This window comes from Talpa occidentalis, unplaced genomic scaffold (assembly GCF_014898055.3).
Source record: "Talpa occidentalis isolate TD23 unplaced genomic scaffold, MPIMG_talOcc4v2.1 talOcc4.7, whole genome shotgun sequence".
NCBI classification, from domain to species: domain Eukaryota; kingdom Metazoa; phylum Chordata; class Mammalia; order Eulipotyphla; family Talpidae; genus Talpa; species Talpa occidentalis.
In genome coordinates this window covers 62,379,577-62,394,151 of record NW_023605083.1, presented here as the reverse complement: position 1 = coordinate 62,394,151, position 14,575 = coordinate 62,379,577, and the positions used below count along the sequence as shown (strand labels likewise).

The 14,575-nt window shown below is 39.1% G+C and overlaps 1 protein-coding gene across 6 annotated transcripts in view; it reads right to left on the bottom strand.

The window, feature by feature from the left end:
* Positions 1 to 2,987, bottom strand: part of MUSK (muscle associated receptor tyrosine kinase) — a 75,107-nt gene extending 72,120 nt beyond the window's left edge. For 3 of the 6 annotated variants that reach the window (XM_037494381.2, XM_037494379.2, XM_037494382.2), the window contains exon 1: positions 2,869 to 2,987. In XM_037494381.2, the coding sequence (XP_037350278.1) occupies positions 2,869 to 2,947 (79 nt within the window). In that variant the 5' untranslated portion in view covers positions 2,948 to 2,987. The remainder of the gene's footprint in view (positions 1 to 2,868) is intronic. The other 3 variants (XM_037494376.2, XM_037494377.2, XM_037494380.2) reach the window with 1 other exon arrangement.
* Positions 2,988 to 14,575: the final 11,588 nt, after the last annotated feature.

The window sequence follows — 14,575 nt, the reverse complement described above, 5'->3', positions numbered from 1 at the left end:
AGCTCCAGCCGGGTCCTCAGCTGGCGGGGTAACCCTTGGGCATTCTTTAGTCCACGCCTCTTGATCTTCCTGATTAGGACCACTTGGCCCTCTACTCACTCCTCACTTGTTACTTCCCTAGTGACCTCAAGGCCTGTTCCACTCAAGGCCGGTTGCTCACTTCACTTTTAAAAATATGATTGAAATCTCGACATTTCTGGTCTTTTTTCTGTTCTCTAAGGTCAACGATATTTAAAGCAACTATGTTTTTCCAAACAAACAATGAGTTACTCTTTCAATGTATGTCAATTTAAAACTTTCACCCAGGACTTGGTGTCCTGGATTTCAATAACAGCTGTGCCTGCTCTGAGTTAGTCATGTGAATCCTATGTCTGTAAACATACAATGCAGAAGAGGAGGTTACTCAAATATATCTAATGATACATTATTTGGAGTCAAAAGCGTCTAGATGTGATAATAAATGGGATCATTTCAAATGTGGGATTTGGACAGTTCATGCCTATTAAGCAAACTACTGCTCACAAGAACTCGTCTACCTTCAAGAACCTAAATCCCACCATACACTTAATAGTCCCCAATAAATTATTAAACAGTTAGATTATGTGGTTATTGGATTATGTGAGTTTTTGGTGAAACCTGGCTACTTTCATTCTTAAGTGCTTATAAAATTCTCCTTCTTGTGGATTGTGACATTGAGCTTGTCATTGAAAATATCCCTGATCAAAACCATTCAGAGACAGTTTTCTCCTTTTCTTTGAACATTAGCAGTCTCATTAAACTAAAACTAAAGCAACAAACTGTTAATTCTACAAAATTATTAATTTTGTAGAGGAAGTGGTACTGACAAATAAGAATATGGAATGCTTTTGCACTATTTTAAATCTGTGAGTCTATTTTGCAGTACATTACTGTGCAAATTCCTTGATTTGTTCATGATAAAAGACTTGGGAAAAAGTTAGAACATCTTAAAAAAAAATATTTTTGCCTTCTGCCCAGAGATAACAACTGTGGGAAATTTTAACATTACTTTTAATAGTATTAAAATAATAGCGTATTATTGTGGGATTTTGTACCAATATATCCTATGCACTTCAATATTTAAAATTAAAAGGATTGTGTTTTTATGAGAAAGTTTATTTTCAGAACTCATGTATAGTAAATGAATGTTTGTTTTGCTGCCTTGGAGTTTTTTTTGATTTTACAATCTAACCATAGCAGTAAATAAATTATAAACAAAACTGATTAACAAAATGATTATTTAGAAATCAGGATATTTACTTTGTTACCTATATGCCATCATATTTTAAAGTTTTCAAAATAGGGATAGTGTGCATTTGAATTAGGGGCTTTAGCTATAAAGTTTGGAGAAATGAATACCATTTTATATAATCATGTAAGTTAGGAGTTATTCCTCCGGGGAGGTTGTTTTGTGTGTGAATGTGTGTACCAAGTTCCAATTTGTCCTACTCCTTCTAAGACTGAATATTAGTAAATTTTTAGCATTAAACCGTCTTATTTTTATGTAACTTCATTATTTAGAATGGCACACACACACATACAACACGACTTAGAACAATCCATAAATCCTACACCCAGGTGCTGCCTTACCGGACATCCGCTGTATGATCAGGAAGCCAATGTTAAGTCTTTCTGACTATTATTAGATGTTTGGAAAGATCCAGATTCTCTTTTATCTGGAGATACCAGTGTTAGTAGGCAATTAAACATTGAACTACATTTGTAGGTGCCATTCTGCTCTTGTGAAATAGGAAAAGAAAGCAAGAAGACAAACACAAATCTGTGAAGCCAAACTGTCTGAGGAGGAAGTCATGTCTTACTAGCATATGAATTGTTGACCTGTGGCTCCAGAAAGTTTGGGGACCACAAAATCTAAGTTATGTTTCCAGTCCCCATGCAGATGATACCTTCACTTACCTACACAATACACAGTTCTTTGGTAGGTAATATAAAGGGAAACTTGAGTGTGTTATAAAACACAGACCTTTTTCTACTTTACTACAATACATTTAATTTGAAAACTCTTTAATTGATACCATTCAGTCTGCTTTCTCATGTCCTTTAAAAAAGATTTCAGTGAAGCCTTGGTCAAATCAGCCTTCCTGATTTGAAATACTAGTCTCAGTTTCATAATACGTTGGCCAGAAACCATGTCACTGTGGACATTCTTGCTACTGCAACAGGTGTTTGTCGGTTTCTTAAGTTGCTTTCCTTTTCCCTGAGGTGGTGTTATTTCCGGTACATTCCAAAGACTCTGAAAAAAAACTTTTGCAATCTCTTGCCAAGCCAAATCATGACTCCAGCCTCAAAGTTATCGAGCCCGTTGTCTTTAAGCTGCTAGGACATAGGCAAATTGTGTGTATCTTTCTCTAATTCTCAATTTTTAAGAACTAAGATATTTAGTAAGAGTTCTTCAAAACAAAATCTGAAAGTAGAAATTATTTTTGTTCAGAAGAAAACACTCTGGGAGAGGCTTGATTATGTTCCTAGTTAACCTGACATGAAATGGTTTTCATCATCCATTTAGACCACCCTGCACTCTGACATACACATAAAACAGACCTTGATAACTTGCAGTCTACCTGCTTATTTTTCCTCTAGAACTGAGGGCTCTGCATGCACTGCATGGCTAGACTTCCAATTGCAGAACTTATGGGAAGGGAATGTCAGTAGAAAGGAGATCATTGATCAATTGTGCATTTATACAGTTTTCACCCTCTCCGCGGATTCCACTCCTACTTCCCCACATAAAGCCCAAGGCTGCCATAGATCAATCCACTGTGATCAGAGCACACACAAGCACTTCAGACTGTGACAAAGCAGCAAGAAGACAAGATTGCTCAGACCAACCTTTTGGAAGTTTCTCAGTCCCGCTGAAGGCAACCAGAGTAAGAATATGTACCAGTGGAATGTTGACGAGCTCTCTCATGATTAATCCAGACTCAGGCAGGAGAAAGTTCTTTCTGGACAATGCAAGGAAAATGCCCCCACAGTTTACATTTTAAAGCATAGTTTGTTCCAAAAGGGTCGTCTGCTAATGACTGTTTGTGTCAGCAGCTCCACCGGCTCTAAGTATAATCAGGAATTCTCAGACTTGGCGGCAGTGATGGACACCAGCAGCTGGTGAGTGTCCACTTAGGCTGGTAATGCAAGCGTAGGGCTGGAGGAACAAGGGAAAGAAAATCCCTTTAGAATCCCTTTTAAGACAGTGGCAGAAGGACAATACCAGATGCCTTTTGCAACCGTCACTGTTTGCCCTGTGTGTAGGTTTCCAGGTCTTTGATTCAGTTCACTACCTCTCCTGTGCTCAAACCAGAAACCTGGGAACCTGGGTGTCTCTAACTGTGACTCCTCCTCATCTCTCACTCCATCCCCCACATCCAACCCATTGCCAATTCCTACAGATTGTGCCAGTGTATAGTCCTTGATTTCTCCCCTTCCTTTGATTCTATCATGTTATCCCAGCCCCCTTTTTATTTTTATTTTATTTTTTTAAGATTTATTTATTTTTATACAAGAGCTGGGGTACAGGCCAGAGGTGCGGGAGGGTGAGAGGATTCACCAGAGACAGAGCCGGGAACAGAACAGGCAGACTGACGAAATACGCTGCTGTGGGGAGCAGCGGGCAAGACAGGAGAGGTCTGCCGCACCATGTGGGATTCTCGCTGGCCCAGCCGGGATTGAACCCACACTGCAGAGGCTGCAGACAGCTTCACAGCACTGCACTCAACCCACTGCACCACCAGGGAGGGCCCCAGCCTCCTTTTTAAACATTCGTCACTGAATGACAGTGAGAGTCTGTGTCTGTTCTTTCCACCTTGTTCTCATCATCCTCGGATCTCTTTTCATATAGCTTGTCCTGCTCAAAGCCTTCAGGAAGTTGTCATCACAGAAAAACTTACTCCAGCCTTCCTAAAATGACATACTGATAGTTCCTTGTTTCCATGAATTACTCATACTATTCCACCCTCTTGGAATGCTGTTCCCCTCCTTCCCACCAGTTAACACCTATCTCAGTTTAATTATCATCACCTCCTAGGAGCCATCCCAGACCAAAAATTCCATACCTTCCCAAAGATGCATCAAATCTGCCTCCTCAGCTTCCATAATAAATTGCACACACCTCCATCATTGCCCTTACCTCATTGTTTTAAGATTATTTTCTCCCTGTGATTGTGGCTCTTCATTCTTTGGCTTCATGAATTCATTTATAGGAATTCAGCTATTAATTTGGTTGTAATTTTTCATATCAAAAATTGAAAATGGAAATAGTCAACAATGGAGGTAGATTAAGTATATTACATCTAGATAATGGAACATTTAAAATATTTCAAGTCATGATGCAGAAAAATATTTAATAGCATGGAAGATAGTTCACAACAAGGGGTTACTTGAAAAATCAGGTTAATTATTTGCAGATAAAACTGAAGATTGTGTGATTTGAATGTGTGTCTTTCTTGAAATAGTACTAAAGGAAATATTCTCTCCCTAATTCAATCCACAAAGACAAAAAGAATAGTAGAGGACACAGTAGCAATTTTGGGTTGAAAGCTTACAAGAACGTGGCTGAATAGGAAAAGACTTAGCAGAATTGATCATGCTAAACCCTGGGCTGCTTTTGGAGAAAGCCGGGGGAAACCTGCTGGTACCATATCAATAGAATTTTCAGAGAGCCCAGGGACTGGAAGTAACAGGTACTTCTGGAAGTGGGGATAGGGACAGGGCTAAAAATATTATAGGAGTGTTTGATAGTCTATTTTAAAGTCTCAGAGGCAAAAATGGTTAATTCGTCTTTTTTCTGCTTACCTGCATTTTCCTAAACAGCATGCTTGTCTTGTTATTTCTTGATTTTTTTTTCCAGCTCTTGGCATTAGCTATTACTTCCTACTGTGAAGACAAGAATTTACCTTTTTCCCCTCTCCCTTACCTTCTACACATAAACACACTTCCTGAAGATTGTGTGATTTGAATGTGTCTTTCTTGAAATAGTACTAAAGGAAATACTCTCTCCCTAATTCAAATCCACAAAGACAAAAAAAATAGTAGAGGACACAGTACATTGACTTCATTTGGTAGTTTAAAATGTTTCATTGTTAAAAATCAAGAAAGCAATCTAGATAAAGGGAGTTACAAAAAAAGGGAAATACTTTAAAAAGAGTCCCCATTTAGGAGCAGGAAATGAAGGAGAACTTTAAAAATATGTTTATATATCACTTTGATATGTAAAAAGTGAACTTAAGAATAAATTGGCATGCATACAAATTCATATATTATTATGATGTTTCAGGGAAATAGTATATTGCATATGTTACTATGCTAAACCCTGAGCTGTCATTGGAGAAACTTACATAGAAAAATAGTTTTAGAAAAAACTAAAGTAAGTAACATGTTTATTGTGGTTAGATTGATAGGTTTACAAATATAAATTAACATTTATTTTATAAATATATTTATTTTCTAAGTAAGTAACTGCTGCCTTGGGTAATAAAATATTCAGTGTCCAGAGCAAGAGCAAAATTAATTTTTCACTACATACCCTTTGATATTATTTCCTTTTTTTTCTTTTTTACTTATTAAAGTCCATGCATTTTTAATACCTGGGGTATAGATTATGCTTTTATGAATTTTGCAAAAACTTTCTATGTTAAATCCCTTTCCTACCTGTGTAAGTGATTGGTTCAGAGATGGGTTTATGACTCAAACTGGCCAATCCAAGATCTCCCTGATCTTTTATTGGACCTAATGGAAAATAAGTTCTTCCCTCTTAGATTACTACCTGTTAGGACCAGATAAACTAGGGTTGTTGGTGTCCTTCACCTATTGTTAACAAAAATAATGTGCAAGACCAAATTTACTAATCAAACTTCCTTGCTTTTAAAATTAATAAAGTTGGGGTAGGGATATGTTTGGCTGGTATGAGTCTGGGTCCTTAAATTGAAATCAAAATTATTCTAATGTAATTTAACTAGAAGCAATATAGATTTCTCCTCTAAGAATATTCTGTAAATGTTGTGTATTTCATGGGAAGTTTATGACATTTAGATATCAGTAAGATTAGCATCCTGCATTTGGACATTAACAGGATGAACATTATGCATACCTGTCATTTCCATAAGAAGCACTAAGTCAGTGAAGTTCCTGGAAATTTTGATATCACTGTAAGTTTTTGAGCTGAAGTTCAACTCAGGATCAGTAATAACCCTCCATGAAGGGAAGCCCAAAGTGAGCCACGCAAGTGGCTTCTTCACTCAAATGCCAAGAAGGAGGAATAGTGAGTGAGTCTTGTCTATCATCTTCTCCCTTTTCCCTAAAATATAGAACAAGACTTGATGGTGGCCATTGTTTTTAATTTTAAGTAGACCAGTGACCCTGGGAAATTATCCATTATTTCAAATTCCACCACAACCTGAGCCTGAAGGTGACAACGGAACTGGGCAAAGCTAAGGAGAACTGAACTCTGTTGAGGGAAAAATCAAACCAGAAGTTGAGGGAGAGTGTTGGTTCAAAAATAATCATTGGCCAAGAGAAGCCCATGGAGAGTGCCGTGTAGACATGATGAGAACTGCAGTAGGTCCTACATGTGCCACAGGAGGCTGCTGGCCTGTCCTGTTCCTTGCAGCAGAAACCCAATGGCTTTCCATCCCATAATACAAAGGAATCTATTCCTTACAATAGCAGGTGGATTCAGATGCAGCAAGTGGGGACTGGGTGCCAGCCAGTTATTTGGGTTCTTTCTGAAGCTATCGGGACTGATGGCTTCTCCGCTTTAATAAAATACACTCTGCCAGCAATTAAGCTTGCCTTCCCACCTTTGGTATCTGTGCTGCTTTCTCTCAGAAGCTGGCCAGGATGCTGAGACGTAGGCTCAGAGAGCCAGTTACACCACTCTGAGCCGCATCTTGAACTAGGCATAGGGGTTTGGCTGCACAGTAGCTTTTGAGACCAGACTCATTCCTGCTGGAGTCAGCATGTTGCCAGGTTAGTGCTGCTGGCTGGCACCACCTCTCACACATCTGGCCGGCACCACCTCTCACACAAAGGGCTCCTTCCTGTTATCACAAAGGGCAGTGACCTAATGCTCTTTCTCACTGGTCAGCAGACAGTGGGTCAAACATGTCATATGGATTGCCCTTTCCAAAAAACTCCTGTGGAGTCCAAAAATTGGAGGAGCTATTTTTTCAAAAATAGAATGGCATTCCCCATTAAATTTTAGCATAGCAATTAGAAGCACATCAATATTTTGGGGGCCTACACTTTATAAAATTGGGAGGAACTCTTAAAAGAAATTTGTTGTTCAAGGAGTGAATGCATTGCTGGATATTCAGAAACATGCAATAGAGTTTAATGTCCAGTGAAGGAGTGAATATTAAAAAAATCACATGAAAAATTAAGTTATACTCTCAAGAGATACATTGTACTCTAAAAATATATTAAAGAATTATTCAACCTGGTCTGAAGGCTCAAGAAATGCTTCCCTGAGTAAGTGTGATTGAGGCTGAGGCCTGCAGGATAAGTAAGAGTCAGGCAGCCAAATTTGGGAGGTCTGGGAGTGGATCGTACCAGGTAATGGGAAAAGAATGTGGAAATGACTCAGGACATGAAGTAATAGGGCCATGTGATGGAAATGAAAGGTCACTGTGTTTGCAGTACAGAAAGTAAGGGTAAAAGCCACAGAGGCAGGGAGGGGAGGCCATTCAGGATCTTGTATGGCTCGGTGGGAACTTCATCCTAAGAGCAGTGAAAAGCCATGAGAATGTAGAGCTATAAATAGTGCTATACAATTAGAGCTATAAAGTAGTGAATCAATTATGCTTAGGGGAGAAGGTGGAAGGAGAGCAAGCCATGTGGCTGAGCCATTAACATTGCAGACTTTAAAAATAAGTAAAAATAATGAACTAGAAAAACAGACTGATAAATAGCAGCTGGTGAGTCAGAGACTTAAGTAACATGTCACCAAGGCTAAAGGAAAAGAAGAGCCATGTTCAGAAGGAAAGTATGCTTTCCAGAAGCATGTTGGATGCTACTGAGAGGTCAAGTAGAGATAGTAGAGGAAGGTTCAGTGAACTCTGCCATCCCGTCCACAAATTTCCCTATTCATCCCTTCCTTATCATGGTCCATTACTAGACCTTATGCTCAGGATTCCAGTCACTCCTACCTTCCTTGAGAACTTGCATTATTATCTCTCTTCTCTCCTGTGAGAAAGCAACACAGAAGTCATATAAAGTAATGGCTTTGATAAAAAGGAGTGTCAGGGAGAAATGGAGAGTGTGCTGAGAAACCAGAGTGGTAGATAGATTGAAGATAGAATAAGGCGTGTGCATGGAGACAGCGTGTGAATATATTTCTCTGTAAAAGAGTGACTATAAAGGACAGGACAAAGTTTAGCAGCAGCTAGAGGGAGAGGTTGGATGAAGACAGAAATCTTCATTTATTTTTTAAAAGATTTATTTATTTATGCATGCAAGAGCCGGGGTACAGGCCAGAGGTGCAGGCAGGGGCGAGGATTCTCACCAGAATCCTCTGGTGAGAGGATTCACCAGAGACAGAGTGGGGAACAGAACAGGCAGACTGACTGAAATACACTGCTGAGGGGAGGAGTGGGTGAGTCAGGAGAGGTCTGCTGTGCCATGTGGTTAGCTCCCTGGATGGCTGGGGATCAAACTCATGCTGCAGAGGCTGCAGATTGCTTCGCAGTGCTGTGTTTAACCCCTTGTGCTACCAGGGAGGCCCTTATTTATTTTTAACATGTGCCATGAAGGAGGTTATAGACACAGGAAAGAAGAGAGATAATAGTGCAAGTTCTCAAGGAAGGCAGGAGTGACTGGAATCTGAGCATAAGGTCTTATAATGGACCATGGTCAGGAAAGGATGAATAGGGAAATTTGTTGACGGGATGGCAGAGTTCACTGATCCTTCCTCTACTATCTCTAAAAAGCATTAGGTGAAATGAAGCTTTCAAACTTATTATGGAGGATGAGAGCAGACAGTTGAGATTGTTTGCTATAAAGTTATATTGACACTGATTTGTACTCATATAACCTGGTGTGGGTTTTTTACCCCCTTGGGAACTTCTCAACTTCCCAAATGACAGATGTTGAATGGTTAGGTTTATTTTGGGGTTTGGGGGAGGAAAGGGTATTTGTTAGTGATATATAAGTCCAAGGAAGTAGCATTCCAGAAGAGAAAATGAAACATGACACTAGCAAGCCAAGTGGATGTATTGAGAAGAGAGTTAGTCAGTCAACAGGTGATGATACTGGCAGGATAAAGAAGGTGGGGAAATGGACAATGGAAGCAAGGGCTGTAAAGGGAGTGATTCAGCAGTGGGAACAGGTTTATGCCAGTTTGGGAGTTCTCCATGGGAACATAGCCTAAATGGTCACCTGGGGCCATTTTGCTAATGGATAGTTAAGCTCATTTCTCAGAGTGGAGACCAGCTGTGAGGCCATTGTCTTTGTTCCCAAGGGACACTGGGTTGCAATAGAATTGATGGAGAGAAGATGGATTTGAGACAGATATGCAAAGATCAATCGGAAGGACTTGATCATAAAGTCTAAATGAATACCAGATTTCCAATGTGAAAAATGAGCACATGTAGAAAGTGGAGTATTTAATTATATATTAGCAGGAACTTCCAAAAAGAAAAACTGCCTATTGAAATGGTTGATTTATAGCCTGTATGTCTTGAGCCTGCTGTCTGGGTCCCAACACTAAGTAGATGACCCACTCAAATAAATGAAGGGAGATACACAAAGGTAGAAGATGCCAAGAACTCAAGAAAAAGTGCAGAAGCTGTGAACTACTAACAGTTGCTCTTAACCACCTCCATAAAACCAGTTACTGGAAACTGAAGGCAATGATGACTGTGTTGAGATGAGCTTCGTAATAGGAGCTAAGATCTTTGTTTGAGGAATACAGTAACATCATGGGAGAACCTTTAATTCTGGCATTGGCCAGACCCAATGGAAGGCAAGAGAGCCTGTAGATGAGTTCATAGAACAGTTACCATAGGCATAAATCAGGAAGAAGGGGATCTGACAGCCAAATGGTAGAAGATCCAAATTGGCCTCTAACGAGCAGATAAGAGGGGTGTGCCAGGACTCCCACTCATCACAACAATTATTTTTTGAGTCATTCATTTAGCATGTCACATTTTCACATCTTTCTCTTCTTGCCCCCACAGATGGACTACACTGCTTCTCTAGGTACCACCCTTGTCTATTTGATACTCCAGTGTGTTACAGGGACAGTGAAACGATTCTCTGAGACCTCTAACCTGTTTACCTTGTCCTCAAATCAGCACTTCTTTCTGATTCATCCGGCCCCACTGACAATATCAAGAAATCAGCCTGAAAATTCTGTGCAAAGTCCTAAATGTAGCTACTGTTCAAAGATGCTGAAGTTACAAAGCTAAACATAGTCTTACCATACAATGCAGTTATCATGTTCCTTGGTATTTACCTGCACATAGGTGTTCATAGCAGCCTTATTCATAATTGCTAAAACTTGGAAGCAACCAAAACACTGTTTTCAATTAGTCACTGACAGAGAAGCAATGATCCACTAGGTGAGTGAATAATTAAACTGGCACATCCAGACAGTGGAATATTTCTCATTGCTGAAAAGAAATGAGCTATCAAGTCTTGAGAAGACGTGAAGGACACTTAACTGCTATTACTAAGAGAAAGAGCCAATCTGAAAGGGCTTGCAACTGTATGATTTCAACTACCTGACATTGTAGAAAAGGCCAAACTATGAAGACAGTAGGAAAAGATCAGTGGTTTCTGGGGGTGGGTGGAGCTGGGAGGAAAGAGGTGAATAGTCAGAGCACACAGAATTTTTCGGGTAGTAAAAATACTCTGTATGATATAATGATGGCTATATGGGTTGATCCAAACCCATAGAATGTATGATACCAAGAATGAACCCTGGAAATTTTGGACTTAGAGTGATTGTAATGTGTCAGTGCAAATTCATTCTTGGTAAAACATGTACCATCCTGGTGAGTGATGTGGTAATGGAGAAGGTATTCATATGTGGGGTAAGTTAGTGAAGGGGAAATCTCTTTACCTTCTCAGTTTTATTGTAAACTTAAAACTATTCTTTTTTTAATATTTTAGTTTATATAATTCTTACATCACTTTTCATTTTTGCACAATGTATGCATTTTCATTTTGGTTATATTCCCCATACAATTGCACCGCCCCTTATTTTGACCCTAATCCTTCCACTCCCCCCCCCCCCAGTGTGTCTCTGGTCCATAGTTGCTTGTTGATTTTGATTTTTACTTTGTATTAATTAGTCTTTTTCCTGGTCCCTTATTTAGGTTTTCTAAATTCCTGCTATGAGTGAGACCATCTGGTATTTTTCTTTCTGACTTATTTCACTGAGCATGATCCCTTCTAGCTCCATCCATGTTGCTGCAAACTGCATGTGTTTATCTTTTTAATTGCTGAGTAATATTCCATTGTGTATATGTACCACATCTTCTTGATCCAGTCATCTATTCTAAAAAATAAGTTAAAAAAAGAATTTATGTAGTCAGGTACAATAATATTATTCAATTCATGTTTTGATTGAGGGATATTTATACACATAGTCAACAACTACAGATGTCATTTTATGATCAAGTAAAAGTCATAAAAATATCTTTGAAAGAAAAGTATGATCCTCTATAGTGAAGTTTTGTTGTTCTTGTTTTTTTCCATTGAGGTTACATTGGTTTACAACAATGTAAAGGCAAAACTATGAAGACAATAGGAAAAGATTAGTGGTTTCTGGGGTGGATGGAGCTGGGAGGAAAGAGGCAAATAATCAGAGCACAGGTATAGGCTCCACCTCTTCAGATATACATTGCCACACCACCAAGGCACCGTGGTCCATTTGCCCCTCTCCCTGTTTTGCTATCCCTCTCCCCCCTTTCAATTTTACACACAGATTTCTAGGGTTGGTTTTTGGCTTGGTTTTGTCTGACCCTTTGTTTTGTTTTTCTTTAGTCCACAAATAAGTGAAACCATACACTGTCTTTCTCTTTCAGCTTAGCATTCTCCCCTCCAGTTCTATCCACGTTCTCACAAATGGCAAGAGTTAATCTGTTTTTTTTTTTTTAATGGTTGAGTAGTATTCCATGGTGTATATATACACGACATCTTCCTAACCCATTCCTGTCGCTGGGCACTTAGGTTGTTTCTATAACTTGCCTATAATAAATAATGCTGCAACAGACATAGGCGTGCACGTATCCTTTTGAAGTAGTGTTTTTGCATTCTTCAGGTAGATACCTAGAAGTAGAATTGTGGGATCTGATTGGTAGATCTATTTTTAATCGAGAAACTTCCATATTGTCTTCCATACAGGCCAAAGTCAACATTCTTACCCTCTTCCTAAGTTTGTGTGAGTTTCAGTAGGAGGCAGCTCCTTGGTCTCACTACAAGAAAGAGCAAGTGAATATTTATTCTTGTGAACCCTGCTAGCAGGACATGGATAAGTGACCAAACCTCAGACAAGCAGAAGCCTTTGCTGGGACTTTGGACACAATGAAGGGGCTAGAATTCATTGCTGTGGTGGTGGCATCAAATGTTTGTTGGCAGTAGTGCCAAGAGCAGGATACAGTTGTGGCAGTGCTGGCGCAGTACCCAGTAACTGGAGATGGCAGTGACTGGCTCGGCCCAGTGTCTAGCTGCAGAGCTGTGTCACCCTGACCAGGCTGTTCTTCTGCTGAGATCTTGGCCATAGTGCTTGCCACCTGACTGTCTTTAGTTCCTGCCTGGCCCTCCAGTGTTCCAACGATTCCATACACTACCTATTATCCTTCCAAAAGGATAATTCTTTTTCTCCCAAATTAACCAGAGTCATTCTCTATGAATTGCAATAAAAAATGTCTGTGTTGCAGACAAGAAAATTAAAACTCTGACAGGTTAAGAGATGTCCATAATCTCATAACTAGTAAGTGATGAGGCAGAATTCTCATGTAAGTCCATCTGACCACTGAGTATTAATTTTTCTCCCCAAACCACTGCATCTAAATTTCAGATATACACTTCATATTATAGACTGATGTTTGAATGACCAACCAAGGGTAGAGATTAAACTAGTTAAGTGATGATTTTGTCTTCTCATGAGTGCAACTGAGAATTCTGGGAAACAGCCAACAAGGTTATCCAGTATTAGGGGAGGTGTGTGCTTTGCAAAGACCACAGTGAATATGTTCTTTCACATGTGAATGAGTTGTCCGGGATTCTTTACAAATTGATATCAATAATCTTAGCAGGAAACCTGGCTTAGAGGGTGAACAAATATATATGCATAGTTACTGATGAGATCAGTCAGGGTTCTGGTGGGACTTAATCTAAACTTGGGGTGGCAGGTCAGTACATGCTTCCTTTTATCTGGGACCAAAAGTTACTTTCCCAGCAAGCACAGCTTAAGTATGCCTGAACTCTAGGAGACCAGACAATTCATGCAGGGTTTCTACTTCCTGGGTCCTTAGTAAAGAAAAAAACCTCAGGACTTAACTGCCTTCAATTTTGAAGGCATTATTCAGACAATATTTCAGTATTCCAGTTACCTATGGTGATATAGGAGGTAATGACTTCTTTCAAAGGACAGGCAATGATAGCATCAGGAACTATTGACTCTAGAAACCTGAGAGTTTCTCTATTGAATTATTACTATTGGGTTCACATTACTGTTGCAACTTGCAGGATTATGAATGGGAGACTTGATGACTGGATTTTATCACTTTGCCTACAAAACAATTTTAATTATGAACTTTTTGGGATCTTAGTTGTCTTGGTATATCAGTATCTAAAATGTTGGATGTGTGGACAGGATTTTGGGTTTGCTTTCTTCTAAACAGAGAAAAGAGTATATTTCCCTTTCCATTGGGACCTCAATTTTACATGCATATAGTCAGAGTTCATAATTGTAGTGCTAATCTCCCTTGGAAATAAAATTTAGATACTAAAAGAGAGCAACTTGTAGCTGCTTCTTATTGGTTAAAGCAAACACTTTAAATAGGGACTGGCACGTGGAATACATTTAATAAGTAAAAGTCATGTAAAATTCAGGTTTTTTTCCAAATTTACATGGCTCAAGATTGTCCTATATAAGAGAGTATGAAATGAACAGCTAACCCAACAGGGCAAGCTGTATCTTCAAGCTAAGATAGTCTCCATTATTTGTTCCTCTAGCTATGTCATCCCTGTTTGGATGAGGGATGTTATTATAGGGAGTTGTAGTAGAGAACTTGGGAAGGTATTATAATTTCAGAGATCATAAAATCTGATTTAGAATGTTTTCTGAACATTTAGAGTTTAAATAATGAAAAATGTGTCTTAATTTAAATAAACCCAAGATCATGGTACCGGACAAAATTGATCCAAAGTCCTCTAACATCAGTATGCCCATTGCAAACACATCTTCTTCCCTGAAACCTAGGAATTCCTTGATCTCAGTTCAGTGACTATCATCATCTTCTATGCAGCTTCCTGAGCCATTAAACTGAGTCATCCTGACGACTTTCTTTATTCTTTTTTTTTTTATTTATTTATTTAT